The sequence below is a fragment of the Embiotoca jacksoni genome, unplaced genomic scaffold (genome assembly GCF_022577435.1).
Source record: "Embiotoca jacksoni isolate LCO1_2020_lvr unplaced genomic scaffold, fEmbJac1.0.p SCAF_5, whole genome shotgun sequence".
Taxonomy (NCBI): domain Eukaryota; kingdom Metazoa; phylum Chordata; class Actinopteri; family Embiotocidae; genus Embiotoca; species Embiotoca jacksoni.
In genome coordinates, this window is record NW_027185403.1 from 10212857 (window position 1) to 10230192 (window position 17336).

General features: G+C 39.9%; 2 protein-coding genes across 20 annotated transcripts in view; both read right to left on the minus strand.

Moving 5' to 3' along the window:
- Window positions 1–17336, minus strand: part of LOC138211026 (protocadherin alpha-C2-like) — a 222628-nt gene that overhangs the window by 118435 nt on the left and 86857 nt on the right. The gene's annotated exons all lie outside the window — the stretch shown is intronic.
- On the minus strand, window positions 210–3819 carry LOC138211544 (protocadherin alpha-8-like). The gene has a single exon (XM_069171500.1). It carries the CDS (start codon window positions 2622–2624, stop codon window positions 210–212), a length of 2415 nt encoding a protein of 804 aa, XP_069027601.1. The 5' UTR covers window positions 2625–3819.

The following is a 17336-nucleotide window of genomic DNA, read 5'->3' on the forward strand; positions in this document are numbered from 1 at the left end:
ATGATGTTCATTTCAGCACCATGGACAATGACATGTGTGCTCGTAAGAATGAATGCCTGTAGTTTTGCTTATGCATGTACCACACGTATTAAATAACACGTTTCCAAGTATAGTTTCATTTAAACGCTGTATTTTCAATTAATATCGAATAAGCAATTTAAAGTACATGTTTCAGCCACCATCTGTGAGATTACACATAACATAAAACATTAACACATTACCTTTTCGTTGCTGGGTAAAGTCTGAGTTCTGGTAAAAGTGTCTCCTCCGTTAATACTGATCAGTTCACCATCTACAGGTGGAAACGGTCCGGGGAAAACCACTACGTCACTCTTCATCGTGTCTGAGCTGAAACACACGTCATACTGCTGAGTAGATTTGGAGTAAGACCAGCTCCCGTCAGGGTGGGTGGTGATCATTGGGGCGCTGTACCTGCTGAAATCGTCCGTCCTGTGGCATCTGACAGCTATTAAACTGATGAGGCTCAGCAGGAAGATCACTGACACCGACACAATGGCGATCAGCAGATACAGGTTCAGATCCGAGAAGCTGTCCTCCTTTATGGGCACGTGTCTGAACTGAGTCTGTATGTCAGCGGTGCTTTCAACCACCACCACATCAATAGACACAGTAGCTGACAGGGAGGGTTCTCCGTTATCAGAAACCAGCACCACCAAGGGGTGAGTTTTCAGGTCATTGTCACTCATTCTCCTCTTAGTCCTGATTTCCCCGGTGCTGGTTCCGATCCTGAACAGGTTGTTTCCTTTGGGCTCAGACAGGTGATAAGAAAGCAACGCGTTGTATCCAGAGTCTGCGTCTACAGCCCTGATCTTTGCCACAAAGTATCCCGCTTCAGCAGAATAGGGGATGTTCTCACTGTTCACGGAGCCGTGTTCAGAATAGGGCGCCAGAACTGTTGGATTATTATCATTTTCATCCAGAATTAAAACGTTCACAGTCACGTTGCTGCTGAGCGGAGGAACACCAGAGTCTGTGGCCTGGACTTTGAATTGAAACGTTTTTAACTCCTCGTAGTTAAACGACTGCAGGCTGACTATATCTCCTGTCTCTGAGTTGATGTTCACCATTGTAGATAACGGTAATGTGTCACTGTTACTTTGTAAAAATGAATAACTCACCTGGCGGTTTTGGTCAATGTCAACATCAGTGGCAGTCACTCTTTTAATCACTGCTCCCACTGGACTGTTCTCATTGACATATACATTAATTATGGCCTCTGGGAAAAGAGGTGCATTATCATTGACATCCGAAACGTGTATGGAAACTACACTCGTGCTGGAGAGAGGTGGGCTTCCTTTATCATTTGCGATTATGATGACGTTGTAGTTAGCGACACTCTCCCTGTCCAGAGACCGGTCAACTAACAAAGAATAGTAATTCTTGTAGTTTGTTTCGAGTTTGAATGGAACTTCATTTTTAATTTGGATATTCACATCCCCGTTTTTCCCACCATCTGTATCGATGACTGACACAAGCGCAACTACTGTGCCTACAGCGGCATCCTCCTTCACTTTGTTATGCAGTGACGTCACCGTGATCTCAGGTGCATTATCATTTAAGTCCACCACCTCAACCAGCACCTTGGAATGAGCAGACATAGGAGGCTGGCCTTTATCACTGGCCTCAACACGTATCTCAAAAGCCTTTCTCTCTTCAAAGTCTATATTTCCTTTGACCTTAATGACGCCCGTCTGACGATCAATTTCAAAGATATTAAGTACGTGATCTTGATCCTTGCTTCTCAGTGAATACACTATCTCACTGTTTAGGCCCTCGTCTGCGTCACTGGCGTTTACAGTGATTACTTTTGTGCCCATGGGCGTGTTTTCGGGAATGTTTGTTTTATACAAAGATTCACTGAAGATCGGAATGTTATCATTATTGTCTAACACATTTATAACAAGCTGCGAGGTGCCTGATTTCGAGGGTGTCCCTCCATCTACAGCGGTCAGTGTCATTGTGATCACAGGCTGCTTTTCTCGGTCTAAAGCCTTTTGCAGCACCAACTCCGCAGACACACTGTCCCCTGCTTTGTGCACTGCCAAAGAGAAATGCTCATTTTGGCTTAATTTGTAGGTGTTGACTCCGTTTCTCCCCACATCCGCATCGGTTGCTTCAGATAATGCAAATTTCACACCTGGTAAAGTACTTTCTGCGACATACAAATTCTGTAATTTGGTAGTAAACAATGGGGCATTGTCGTTGACATCTAAAATGTCTATGTCGATACGATAAAGCTTCAAAGGGTTATTTATTACAGCTTCTACAATTACTGGACATTTAAGTTCCTCTGAGCAAAGCTCCTCTCTGTCTATTCTCTCACTGACATACAGAATACCAGTCTTTAGGTTTACCTCGAAGAATTTTCTCTTTGATCCAGTAACAATCTGAAACATACGAGATTCCAAGTCTTGTGAGTTAAGGTTTAGGTCCTTGGCGATATTTCCAACAGGAGTCCCCGGTTTTCCCTCCTCTGACACGGAATAGGAGAGCTGCCCAGCCACCGCTTGCCAGCCACAATCCAGTAGTAAAAGCCACAAATATATCCCAAAATAGCTCCATCTACAAGGTGAAGACATTTCTCTCCAATACGAACAAAGCATAAATATGACTTCCAATCAAGGTCCGATATTTCTATCGGCTGTACGGAAGATATGAGCCCAAGTGAGCTTTACGATTGGAATATTACGTGTTTGTTCCGCCGTCCTCTGCCTTTATGACAAAGACTGAGGAAATCGTCCTATGCCTGAAAACGGGAGGGGCCTACTTCTATCAAAGAGCAGGGCTGCGATGGATCAACACCGGCGCCACGTGGTAAAATACGTAATACGCAGGCATAGTGAAAATTCAATCTTGCCTCCTTAGCAGTCATTAGGTCACATCCAGAATATTTCTAATTAGTTTGCGCGCTGTTGGACAGCTTAACTGACACCTTGAGCTGCACATTGTTTTTCAGCGCCATGGACCAGTGAATGTCCTGATATGTGGTGACTGTATCAGATATCTTACATCAGTGCCACCACACACCAGATCTCACTCTTTATTTTTCCACTTTTCTACCTCACTTCTTTTCCATTAGATTATTTTAGCCAATGCCTCTGTGGCTACCAGAAATTGCAACATTCATTTGTTTATATGGATATCCTGCACTGGAAACATTGAATTGCAACATGGTTCTCGAAGATAAATTGTCAGCTATTCTTTGCCCGACTTTTCATCTTTCATTCATGTCTTTTTTTTTTTATTCGACCATACATCCCTATATACAGAATCACCCTGTATATTTGTATAGCTGCAATGGATTTCTGAGTAACCACCAAAAATTGTGAAACTACATAATCAATTTTCTTCCCATTGCACCAACATCAGCTCCATCTCCTTTTTTTTCTTTGTTTTTCTCTGTCAGCCTTTTGCCAATACATTTAACTAGGCCCTATATTTCTCCTTCATACATGAATGCAGGAGAGACATCCGTGTGTTGTGGTGTGTTTTGTTGTATTTTGTTGTATTTTAGCGTTTTTCCACATTTGAGACAGTAGTCACGGGTTTATGAACGTTCCCTCATTTTGTAATCCCAGGATTACGCTCTAGATTCAGAAACTCCTGTCCTATTTCCATTCTGTGGGAAACATGATTTGATTTGAAAATATTAATAACCGCCCCACAGCTACAGTTGTCTTTTAACCCCCAGATGCAATAATAATAATGGCTCGCAACAGATGACCTGTGTGCTCAATTTCCTAATGTATATAAGGGACAATACCATGTAGTTTCCAACAGTGGGTTAAATTCACATGTAGGTTATACAACCACCTAGCTCATCAGACCCAGACAACCCATGATGAAATTCAATGATTCATAGTTTATTTGTAGGTCACAGTGGATACTGCACCGACCTCACAGGACTTCAGTCTGGATTATCTATCTTTGACAATTGTGCACCGAGTACAACTGCAGATGAATACAGTGTATGAATGATATCAGAGATTGCTGTACTGAATCCAACAGTGTCTTTTCCAGAGCATGGCCTTTCAACCACGTGAAGGAAATCCTGACTGTCATGGACATGTAAATGGAGGTGAACACACATTATCTCCTCTTTCAAAGATGCAGGTCCTCTAGGAAACATTTGCAGAATGTTCAATAATCAATAAATAGTTGTGTACAAAAAAAACAATACAGAAATGATAATTTGCAAACACTTGCATTAATCATTCAATAACATTTTAGTTGGTTAACCAGGTCCTTTTCAAGGTAATATTTTTATTTATGAACCTTGTCTGCATTTATTAGTCCCTTTTCCTGAGGACATGATAATTGCATTTGTTGAATAATTAATAGTGCATAAATAGTGCTTTAGAAAAATACACAGTATTTACTTGTATTTACTCTCTGAACATGGGGAGCTGTGCATAATAAATCTAGCAGTTATGTGTGACTGTTAATCTCTGTCTGTGGTTTACCTATCACAAGCTAAAGGAGAAACTGTACGAAGCACCAGGGGCAGTGTGATCAAAGGGGCAGAGGGAGTAGCGAGTAGTAAGTGAGGGGAGGGGGTTGCAGGAGCGGAAGCGGTCAGAAGCAACGTTTTAGGCATATCCACTGCATTATTAAAGGAATACCTCCACATATAGTCATCAAATTAGCTTCTTCCTCACCTCCATCTAAAGATTTCATGATAGTCCTTTGCATAGCCATCAGTAATGTGCACGTTTGTGCGTAAGTGTGTGTTATAAGGAAGTGTACTGTACTGTTCATCTGCGTGTGAGTAGATGGGGGAAGGGTGCTATCTGAACAAGCTCCAAGGCGAGTCTACCCCCCCCTCCCCTTTTCCTCTCTCCTTCTGCACAGCTCTCGTCTCCATAGCAACGCCATCTTGGGCACAGACATGGATGCATATGTGCACAAACAATCACACACGCCCTCTAATACAAAAGCCTTTGAGTTTTTGTTTCAAAATTCATATCATAGTCTAAATAGTAATACATTTGATTCCATACACACACACACACACCCACCCAAGCAAACACAAACCATACTCTTGTGCACAGCGGACCAAGCTGTCCAGGGTTGCAGTTGGGCTGCTCATACATTGGTAATGTAGCACTGCAGCAGCATATTCACTATGACAGCACTTTAGCAGCAGCGCCTGCTTCTCTTTCCACCCCCACAGCCCCCGAGAGAGCCTGACCTTTGCATTCAGCCATGCCCAACCCTACCCTCTCTGGGCCAGGGCTCTAGAGACATCCGCCTCCTCCCCCCCACCCACCCGGTCCTGCAGTCTGCACACCCCATCCTGCTTCATGTGACGAGACACTGATGTCATATTGCTGCTTTTGTGTGGAGCAGAGCACATCACGACACAAGGGGGCAACCTACTCCTTGTGTATATTTCCTTCTTTATTCAATATCTTCAATATCTTCTTGTACTGAATCATTTTTATTTTTCAGATCTTTTCCTTTCCACTTTTTTCTTTATATGCTGATCCTAATTCATATGTCTATATTCTCTCTTGATTCTCTAATAAGCAGCAGTGATAATGGCTTATTCAGCACTTGATTTTAGCAACAGTGTCACTGAAACCACACCCAAATGCGGTAGAACACTAATGACTTAGATCCTCTGATAATCTAGCAGAATGAATGGAGATAAGGGGGTAATAAGACTGGCATAATGTAACAGAAACAGGACACAGGGAAATTGTATTGCAGAGTAGGAAAACAAATTAAGTAAAAAATAAAAATAAAAAAAGACACTTGGAGGACATTGAGGTCTAAAAATAGAAAGGAATGTACTTTATATTTTTTATGAGAACTATTTCCCTCTCTATTGTATGTCTTTTAAATCAACACCGTCAGCAAAGCATGGACACAAATAGAACACCATTAAATACTATATCATCTACAAAAACATTTCTGCAACATATGATATGAATAGAGAGATATGAAGAAAAAGAAAGGCATAAAAGGATGCTGGGAAAGATTAATCACTCCCAGTATTTAATCCAACTACCACTTAATCATTTATTTCCAAATCTGTGCTTGCCTCCACTGTTTTCTGGAGTAAGTAGGACAGGGGCGGGTCCAGGGAAACATGAGCCGGAACAAGATGAAAACCAGGACACTGCAATATGGAGCATGCCCAAACACACACATGCACACACCAGTGTTCACTCATTTAGAAAGTAATGGCACAATGCCCAAAAATCACATAATTAGTTACTCTACTGTAAATCAACAGACAGAGCAAACAGCACGCCATTGCTCCAATGTTATTGTTCCAGTCTGTGACATGAGCTGTCATCGCCTAATTGGGGTGATAGGACAATAGAATATAGATTTTAACTGAGTAAATGTTATTCTACATACCTAGTATTCTTAAAACATTTTACATACAGCACTGTGTATTTGTTTTACAATTTTACACATACTTAAGTTTTTATTTGATGTTTCAGCCTCTTTATATCAATGCACCCTCTCTAGCCATTTGTAAAAATGTGCACATCAGTGTACATGGCCTTCTGTTCATAAAAGCCAGACAGAGACTGTGTGTGTGTTATTGAAACTGTTAGGGTGAATCTAATTAGTCATAAGCATCTGTACAGAATAAATGGCGGCATCTCTGAGTGGAGTTTACATGCAGAGAGGACTGAGCAGGGTTTGTGTGAGAGAGGTGTTTGAGAGAGAAATGTAAAATGTGAGAGATACAACTATTCTGCCTGAATTTAATTAATGTGGTTCTTTATTATGAGTCTATAAATGATTCATTTCAAAACAAGTAATCCAGCAAACGAGTTGTTATAGCAGAGATGCAGTCATAGTTTACTCTGCAACAATAGACCATTAATCAAAACTGCCAATAAAACAGGATGTACAATAAGCTTTGGTAACAGCCAGGGTAGCACAGAAATCTGATTGGTCAGCTAGAATCAATGTGACTGCAATGGACACTCTGATTGGCTCCACATTGCACCTAGCGACAAAGGCAGTTTTTGATAGATCTTTCCTTTTACAGGGAGCACCCATAATTGATTCAGTATCCCCCCTCTTGTATCCATGGTGATGCAGATGCAGCCCCTGTCGATGCCCCTCCCTGCATCCCCCTTCAACACATCCCTGTTTATATGCACTCAGTACATATGCCAAAAACGGGGTCTTTATTTGTCTCCAAACACATCTATATAAACGCATATGAATTTGAAAATACATGTTATATTTGACTAAAATGCATATAGTTTTCCATATTGTACAGATTTCCCTATTTAATTAAAAAAGAGAACGTACACGACTCTCTGTACACTTAATATCTCTCTTATTCTCCTTCTCTGTCTTTCACTCACACACTGAAACAGCCTGAACCAAACAATTTTGGAGGGATTAAGAATAAATCTAGCTTTATAGTCAGACATGGATAACCTAGATTTGTCAATCAAACAGTTCACTGGGGAAGAGGGCGTGCACTGTGTATGGTTCATATCAGAGTGGAAAATGGGGCAGGACCTGATGTTTTTTTTTTTTTATCTATAGTGACACACAGACTCACTAACAATACCAGTCAATACACTACCACAAACAGAGCATTAACATGCTGAATAAGTGAATGTATTGACACACAGACACACATAAGAGGCAAGGATTTACCAATTTTTGCCACAAGAGGGAGCCTTTACAATCTTTGCTTTTGTTCCCTGGATCAGTTTGCACATGCACACAGGCTGATGTCAGAGGCAGGCAAAGCTATAAAGCGTTATATTAGATTAGCACACTCACACACTCCAAAAATTGTATCAGTAGTATAGATACACTGGCGGGCTTGGTGTATGCTACACATTTTCTCTGCCTGCGGAAATTAAAATGTCAACTGTCCCAGATAGGAAAGGAGATGTGGCTGGGCTGTGTCTAACAATACCTGCACATTCTCATCCAGCCTGATACATATCAAAACAAAGAGGGAGAGACAGGGAGATAATTCTATCAACTGCAGCTGAAGATTATGCAGAATACATTTTAGAGCACTTGCACACAGTGTAGTTTACATCATTGACCCAATCAGGACAAATAAACAACAGCAGCTGTAAATCATAGTTCATCCACACTTTAGTGTCTAATTTTTGTTTTCCTAGGCTCAGCACATTATACCTGTATATATCAATGCAGTATTGTGTAATGTCTATTTTTACTTTCCCATTAGTCATGCAGTATGGAATATTCAGCAGGCAGTGCTGAATGTGAAATACACTGCAGGTGCAGCCTTACAGAGCTGGGGCATGGCCCATTTCTTAAAAAAAATGAATGAATAATAGAGGAGAGTGCTAGCCTGCAGAGAATCTGATGCAGGAAATGGATGAAATGATTTTGTGAAGTTGCTCCACTTTCCACAGAAAATGAAGATAACTATTTATATAATAATGACTTGCCTACCAATCACTTAAGCTTGGGCACAGACACTGTTCGAGAATAGCAAACACCATCTTGCACTTTCATCAGCATCAAAACTTAAACATCTGCAAGGCCGTCACTCCATCGTATGTGGCAAGAGAAACTTCTTATGCTGTGGTGAGGATGTTAACTATATGAGAGCAGCATGACTGTGCCTTTTAGCTTGTATGTGGTATGTTGTATGGGGTATGTGTGCGTGTGTAACGGAGAGAGAAATAGAGGAACTTAGTATACATCCAGTTGTCAGTTGTTATGATCATCTGAATCTATTCTATCTCAATTTAATGCCCACTGATGCAACACCCCTGTAATAAATTTCACCTCCATAATGTTCAGTTTGTTGAAGCTGTTTTGGAGAGGTGGTACTTCATCTTAGTGGTCTGAGGTTGTAATTTGTGGTGCTGTTGAACTGTACTGTGCTAGTCTGAGAGGTGTTGCTAATGCTGTGTGTCTCCCATTTTGGTCAGATTAATACATATTAGAAATACCGCTGTGTAATGCAACACAACCCAAACACAACACATACTAACAGCCTCCTACACACCACAAAGTGGAAACGATTATATCTCCATTTAATGCCCACTGATGCGACAACCCTGTAATAAATTTCACCTCCATAATGTTCAGTTTGTTGAAGCTGTTTTAGAGAAGTGTTACTTCATTTTAGTGGTCTGAGGTTGTAATTTGTGGTGCTGTTGAACTGTACTGTGCTATGCTGAGAGGTGTTGCTAATGCTGTGTGTCTCCCATTTGGTCAGATTAATACATATTAGAAATACCTCTGTGTAATGCAGCACAATCCAAACACAACACATACTAACAGCCTCCTACACACCATAAAGTGGAATCAAAATCCCTGCCACAGATTAACATTAAAAATCTTACAGTATTAGCAGCTCAGAAAAAAACATCAACAAAAAAAACGGACTTGACGGATATCCTAGACTTATTAAGCCCATGTGATTTTTAGCAGCTCAAATGAAACTGTGACAGTGAATGCATGGAAAAACAAGGCCAAAGAAAATACATAATAACAATACGAGAACACAAAGTAAAACATAAAATGCAGCCTTAAGTGTGAGTGGTATCCGAACTTGTTTTATATGTTTCCTCCTTTCAGAGCTACTATTCATGGCATCATTAAGATGATTCCACCTAATCGCATTAGAGGAGCAACATAGTTGAATTATCACCTTACACACTTCACAGAAGCCTTAATCCAGGCAGCTGGGAATACTGACAGCCGTGGCAGAATAGAAAGAATACTTGGACACAAATTCCCTATAAAACACCTGAAGGAACAGTGATAATGCTTTGTTACTTTAAATCATTTGAGGTAGCAAATAACTTCTTTCCATACAGTACATATGCACATATATATATATTTACTATGGTTTCACACGTTGTTCCATAAGAAGCACCATTAGCACAACTTCCTACTCTAGTTCTCATTTAGAGGACAAAGCAAAGTGAGTGAGGATTAAGACAAACATTAGGGAGTAAACAGGGGTTTAGGGAACAATTACAATCCAGTCTTATCTCAAAGACCCCATTTACAGTAGTCTGTAAACAAGCAGACCAAACTCCTTGTTATTTTGATATCATGTTTTTTAACAACGTTGTTGTTTCTGCACAACTCTGCTCCTCTTACTCACATTAAGCAAATTCTTACTTCATTATCTATAATGTAATGCGTAGATTATCTAGCCCAGAATCTGCTGTGGACAAATTAGTCGGGGTGCACAGACTCAGAAAAACACTATTATTGTAATTAAAAATCACTATTCCATGCAATTAAAATCCACATAAGTCTGCTATTACTCATATTATGTCAGAGTTATGTACAACAGGCCTCAGATTATTCATGACTAATCATTCTATGAATGAATGGCATGCACCTGCATGACCAAAACTAAATTTAATGAAAAGACAATATCTGTCAGAACCCAGCTTAATTTAAATCATCTTTGTAAAATGTAAAGAGCAATACAAATCAATTAATTGTATCTGATGAAAGTAAAGTAAACATACAACAAACAGAATAAAAGAATACATCTTTCCACTTAAATCAGATCATTAGTTTTTGAGAAGATATGTGATAAAGTGATAAAACACTGTTGTTGTAAAATGCTGTGTTGTTTCCTGAAAGTAGCTGTAATGGTAAATATGATCACTATAATCATCATTTGTGCAGCTCATACATACATGTACATGAACAAACTGAAACACTAACATACAGCCTATGGCTCTACAGACACCACAGAGCTTTATCTTTAGACAAGATTAGTCAATTCAGAGCAACATGTGACACAATACGTACAATACAAGTAGTTTTTAAATACTTAAACATTTGCAACCCACGGTACAACAACAGAATCAGCCTAACCATACAGAAAGTCCCCTTTAAAAAACAAAAATAATAATTATACTTATAATCTGATATGATGAACACAAAATATTGTGTTTCTTTATATAACAAACAATCTGACACTGTGACCAAAATGTGCTTTAACATTAACCAAATAACTACAACCGCAATTCAAGTGGTAATGTCACAGGTCGCTTTTTCATAGGGAATTTGTAGATACACAAACAACCTTGGGTCAAGTAATGTTTCTTATCTTTAATTATACATTACGTCCAGTATGTGGAAAATGTAAATGTGACAACATACCAACACATAGGTAAGACAAATAGGGGGAAAGAGAGCATTGAGTGTATTATTAAATATAAAAAAGCATGCCTCTGGATTCTGACTCTGCATACGAAGAAGGACACAAACACGGGCTCACAGTAACAGAGGGTAGATTCAGATTCCTTTGTTATTTTGCTTCAGGACAGAGGCTGTGAAAAGCCAGACTGGGCTTGGTTGTGATTCCCCTGTCCCCACTTCTAGTCATAAGGCTGAGAGAAAGAGAAAGGTACTCTGAGATACCCTGCTCCACTCACAGCTTCTGTTTGTAAAGAAAGAGAGGGGGTACTGTATAGAGAGGAGGCTGCTATTGTAGTCAGAAATAGAGGAGAGAAACAACGGTGTGCATGATAGTATGAAGCCTCATAGACAAAACTATTTATTCCCATAGCAATTAGCTGCTAAATCAAGAAGAATAACAGACTCAAATGAAAAAGCAAGGCAAGGGAGAACAAGGGAGAGAGCAAACCAGCCTCTAAAACATGACAGCCATTTTCTACCAGCTTGCAGTTCCACAAAGCGACAGGAGGGGGCATAAGCAAGAGTATCAGCCAAAGGAAAACAGGATGCGTAGGAGGACAGGAATGAAGAAAATCAGAGAAAGAGATTCTTTGTGTAAGGAAGAGAACGGAGAGATATGAAGACAGAGACAAGGATTGAACAACTAAACCAGCAAAGTAGAGGAAACGAGTAAAAGGTGATGATGAGAAGGAATACGATTGATTGAGAAAAGTGGGGTAGTGAAAAGAAGGACAAAGGCAGGGGAAAAGAGAGAGAGACAGTCGGTGGGAGGAGAGAGTGGGATATGAGTCAGGCGGCAGTAACACTCATTTTCCACACCCATGTCTCATTGTTTTATTCATGCACTGCACCCACTAGATAAGATGGCGGGAAACATGGACGCACATGTTTAGTAATCAGCACAGATGTAAACACACACGCATACGCAAGTGTGTGTGGCTACAGGGATCACAGAAGATATAATCTGCCTAATATCATGTTAAAATAAGACTAGCACTAAACCCAAATGCCCACGCTCCTGATTCATTTTTATGACAGATGGTTCACCTAAAAATAAACCCAGCAGACCAACTTCACAAAATGAAACGCTACATGTGGGATGAGATGAGTGTACAGAGCAGCTCACTAGTTCACATTCAGAAACATGGCCAGAAGGAGCCAAAAGGTGTAAAAATAAGAAGAAAGCAGGGAAGACTATTCACAATGTTGGCATAATTACTGGTTTCTCTCTGTATCTGCATAATCATATCAATGTCATGTGATCACACACTTAATATCAGACCTTGTGCAGCCTGGAGAGACCACAGATCAGTGATTTATATTTCTGTACACACATACAGCTGTCTGCATGACATAGTCCTGCTTCTAATAGAAAAAAGGCAGTTTGTAGAAAAACAATCTGATATCAAGTGAAACTTAAAAAAATTATAAATAAAAACAGATGTACAGCTGGACAATCAGACTTGTTTGGGTGTGTCTACTTGCTTTTTTGAAAATGCCTTACAGTTATAACAAATGATTGAACTAATGAGACATACTTGGACAGAATAATAGTTTCTGTATCATTATCTGACAATTTTGTTGTCGTTATGGCCTTACAGTGCTTTTAAGATTTTTGTATTTTTTGTCATTTTTACATTCATTGGCAAGTATAGCAAAAGGGGTAGACAGGAAATATAAAGTGATAAAGCAGGGTTATGACATGCCACACAAAACATAGCTGCACACTTTACAGAAAACAGCCTGTAGCTGTCTTTATTGTATATCTTTCAACTCCTGGATGACTGTGTGAAAAGCCTGAAATAACAAATACAAATTATGGTTACACTAAATCAGCCATTATCACACATAAAGTCACAGTACACAAACAAAACATTCAGGGGAACAATAAATACACTTGCTAGAAACAAGGCTAAGCAATTGCCCAAGATACTTAGAGGGAGCAACAGGCGAGCCAAACAGCCGCAGGGGAAAGAAACCCTGCAGCAAGAGACTGGATCTCTCTAACAGCCGACATCTGATCTCATCCATGCATGGCCAGAAATAAATACAACATACGGCACTAATCAGACAGGTTTATAGTATTTGTGGTCATACCCCCCATTTACCTCATAGCGAGCAGTGCAAGGATACTGCAGTAAGAAGGCAATCCTCTTATCAAGGCTACATCCAATATCTAAACGGTCGACTCAGGATTTCCCTCACCCATTTAGGCATTCTCTGAGTCACAGATCACAACCTCTATCCCTTAAATCTTGATCCCAGGACACTTCCTGTTTTAGTGTTGCAACAGGGTAAATTTAAAGTGGATTTTCAGCCAACTGTGTCTAATTTTTCACTGAATGGCTGGCTGTCTTGCATGTAGCCTCGTGCTGACCCGTCAGTCAGTTCAATCCTCCGGGCATGCAGTGATGACCTAAGCACAGCAGCAGATGTTGTGGCTGTATGAGAACTGATGCCAAACAAGACCAGTGCAGACCTGCATCTGTTCTAATCTCTGTTGATTCAAAAAAAAAAAAGAAAACACATGGCGAACTGCACTGCACAATCAGACAAATATAAATAGACCTACATGTTGTTTGGCATTGTTGTATATTATTTTTTGTTGCCAGTAATTTATTTCAAATCATATTCTTGGTAAGCGATCAATTCACTTTAAAATAAAGCAAGACAACACATCATCATAATACAGTACCCTGAGCTAAGCTCATATACTCCAGTAAGGATTTAAAATGACACATAAAGATAGTGTGCGCAAATGCTTTTCATTAGTGCAATGCTGTTTATGCTCATAGACGTTGACCCGGATAATACCCTGGAGAAAGGCCTCAGTACCTTGATTAGCTGCAGCAGAGTGATTCTAAAATGAGAATGGCAAGGTCCAACCTATAGGACTCATCCACACAGCTATGAGTCAATGGACTGAGAGGTAATGAAACTGAGGGCTTATATAATCGAGTGGTGGATAGGATAAAGATCTGATGTACTCACACAATACCAGGCATGAAAGACATGAGGAGCAGACTTTTAATTTTTTTTTTGTATTTATCTTTACTAATTGCTACGACTTAAATGTCAGACGCACTGCACATGCTCACAAATAACACTTGTGTGTCTCTTTATCAACACGAAAGAACCAGGTTTGACCCACATACTGACGAGTAGTGTCTCACTTGGGCCAATTCACATCAAAGCCACACATGGCTCTCAACCAGTCTCGTCATGTTCTAGGACAAATGACGAGCGAAAGGAGCTGTGCCAGGGAGTCTTGCCCTACAGTTCTGAATGCAACCTGCAATTTAATTTTTGGCCCTCTGACTCTGATTTTTCCCTCTTATCCCAGAGACAATAATAAAAAAAAATGTGTACATCTGCATTTCATGTTGTTACTAGGAAATGTAACGTCATTGTCAAATTGGATAAAAAAAAACAAAAAAAAACAGATTGTTTTCTGGACTGTTTGAGGGGAGCATTTGGTTGAAATCTCCGTCACTGTCAAGTGTTTTTGGAAAGAAACACAGAGTTCAGGATTTACATTTTCATATTCAAGATTCAAAGTTAAAGTCATAGTTAAATAATTTACAGTCAGTCTAACTTAATATAGAGAGACACATTTCACATCTTTGCCCAACCTTTTTTTGCCACTCGTCGGTCAAAGTACAGCACTACAAAGAGATAAACAAATAGCTTATTGACCACACACACTATAAGCTGTACTGCAGCAGTGCCTGCTCGCTGACATTCCCAATAACATCCTCCTGATTCAACAATACCAAATCACCTGAATGTCTGCAGAGAGGAACTGCTGATACAGACACTCACTAGCACAAGGACACACAGGGTGAGCACACATAGTATGAGCCCAGATAACAAACTGTTCAGCAACATCTGGACAGCATGCAGTTTATGTTGCTGAATACAGATGTTCAACGCAATGCACAGTGTATTAGTGAAGAACCAAAGTTAAAGTAGCACTTCACTTCCTCCACAGAGACACATCAACTTAATAGCTGCAGTGTAAAATAACTCTCCAGTTAAACTTGCTTACTGTGATTGTTGATTACAAAATAAAATATCCAGTGACACAGAAAAAAAAAAAAATTTTGATTAGCACTATGAATTAATGTAGTGTGCTTATCACAAGAGATGACAAAAACAAGCAAAGAGAAAATTAAAAAATTAATTCCATAAAACATTGTTCTAGAAAGACAGCTGTGTTTACTATTAATTGTGAAATAGTTTGTAGTACTGTGCCTGGAGCTGTGTTGCAATGCCAGATGTAACTCAACACCACTTGTGTGCTGTAGCAGTGCAGAAAAAAGGTCTGGCTAACAAACATATTAGGGTTGTTACTGAAACATATCAGGAGCAGGCCTAACCTGTTATAAGTTCCTTTGGTCCCTTTTTTTTTTAAATACACAGCTGAAGGAATATTATCAAATACATGAGTCATCACCCACCTCCACGATTCAGCTCCAGCAAAATTTTAAATCATGCATAGTGCTTGATTAACAGATTTAATGAAGGCTTGTGATGTTCTTTTCAGAAAAAGCAATAAAATCTAACAGTCAAATAGTGGGAGGATTTATTTCAGTGGCTTTCAATTACTGACCTGATAAAACAAAGCTGTGCAAGGTTTGCAGGAGATGGTCTGAATACAATGGAGAGAAGGATGTTTCACAAATAGCAATGTTAAGTTGGGACAGAGTATGTCGAGACTTAAAGTTTGCATCGAAGATTTAGAGGAACGCAGATTTTTAGTCTCAGTACAAATCTACTATGTTACTTGTACAATTAATATTAATATATTAAGAAGGAAGATGCTGGGTACAGTTGTCTTGTTTATAATGCTTGTGGCACAAAAGCTTGAATTAGTCACGACATTTTTTTTAATTTTGATCGATATTCTAAAAATATTTTCAGTCAATGCAGGGCATCAGATTTTTTTGTGCATGGCTTTGATTGATGTAATTGTCTTACAGTCCTGTAGGTGTGTCTTTATTTATCTTTTTGTGAGGCACTACAGCACCAAGGGAGTGTGCTGTCCTTATGCTCTTGTTCTCTGTCTCACTTGCTATCCATCCATTCTGTGAAAGTGCCTTTCAATAAAGAGGATTATGTGAGTATGTGCGATGTGTTGTTGTGTGTGTGTCATTGAGCACACGCCTGCATGTGTGTGAAGTGTGGACATAAATATAGTAGCTGTTTTTGTTGTACAGTGGTACGTGTGTAAATTAGATTATCGTCACTGCGGCTGACCCCAATATGAGCGGCGCCATCTTCAAACAAAGCTGCAGCAGTAAGAAGGAATGTGCCCTACTGACACACAACAGCACTTTCAGCATTCACAGCCACAACCCCACAGGCATGAGCCACCGCAGTACAGAGTTAACGAGCATGTGGCAGAGCGAGAAAGGAGATAGACCGCAAGAAGAAAGTCAGAAAACAACAGGGAGAAAGAGAAGGGCAGCGTATGAAGGAGGAAACGGAGAACGGATAAAAGTGGGAAAAGGAGGCCAAGAGAGAGGTGGAGGAGGGGAAGGATGGGGAGGGGAAAAGCGTAGTGATATCCGTATGGCAGGAAAGGAATAGTGTGGAGATGGAAGAGAAGCTGCAGAAACAGAGGAAGGATAAGCTGGCTAGAACAGAGTGTCAGAGGAATCTGACAAAAAGTAAACAGTTTGTTGGGGCAACTAAAAAGCGCCTGTAAAATTAAAAGGAGATAATATAGCACATTTTATAAGGTAAAATGTGGGAAGGTGGATGCAGAAAAAGTTGGAGGAGCAAAGGCACGTGGAAAAGAGTTTGTTTTGGAGAGAGTTGTCACCATGTGTGAATTACAGTTCATACAACACCCCTGCTGTAACAGTTTCCCTTCTTATCGTGCTCTACATTATACTGAATGCGGTTTAGTGAGGAAAGTGTTCTCACCCACTTAACAAAGGCAACATACTGTAGTCAGACACACAAAGGTCATTGCGCTGTGAATGATTTTTTTCGTGTAGACACCCAGCATGCAAACACAATTTCACAGATGTGCTGAGCCAGCCAGGCAAACAGACAAAGCCACTGGAGCAAGCAGCCACACCCCCGCCAAAGAGAGCATACACAATGAATCTCCTCATTTACAGCAATCAAAAGAAAGATCAAACAGTAGAAGAACA

Bases quoted from the DNA above. Each gene is read 5' to 3' on its own strand.
- LOC138211544 (XM_069171500.1), bottom strand. From the start codon at position 2,624: ATGCTTTGTTCGTATTGGAGAGAAATGTCTTCACCTTGTAGATGGAGC.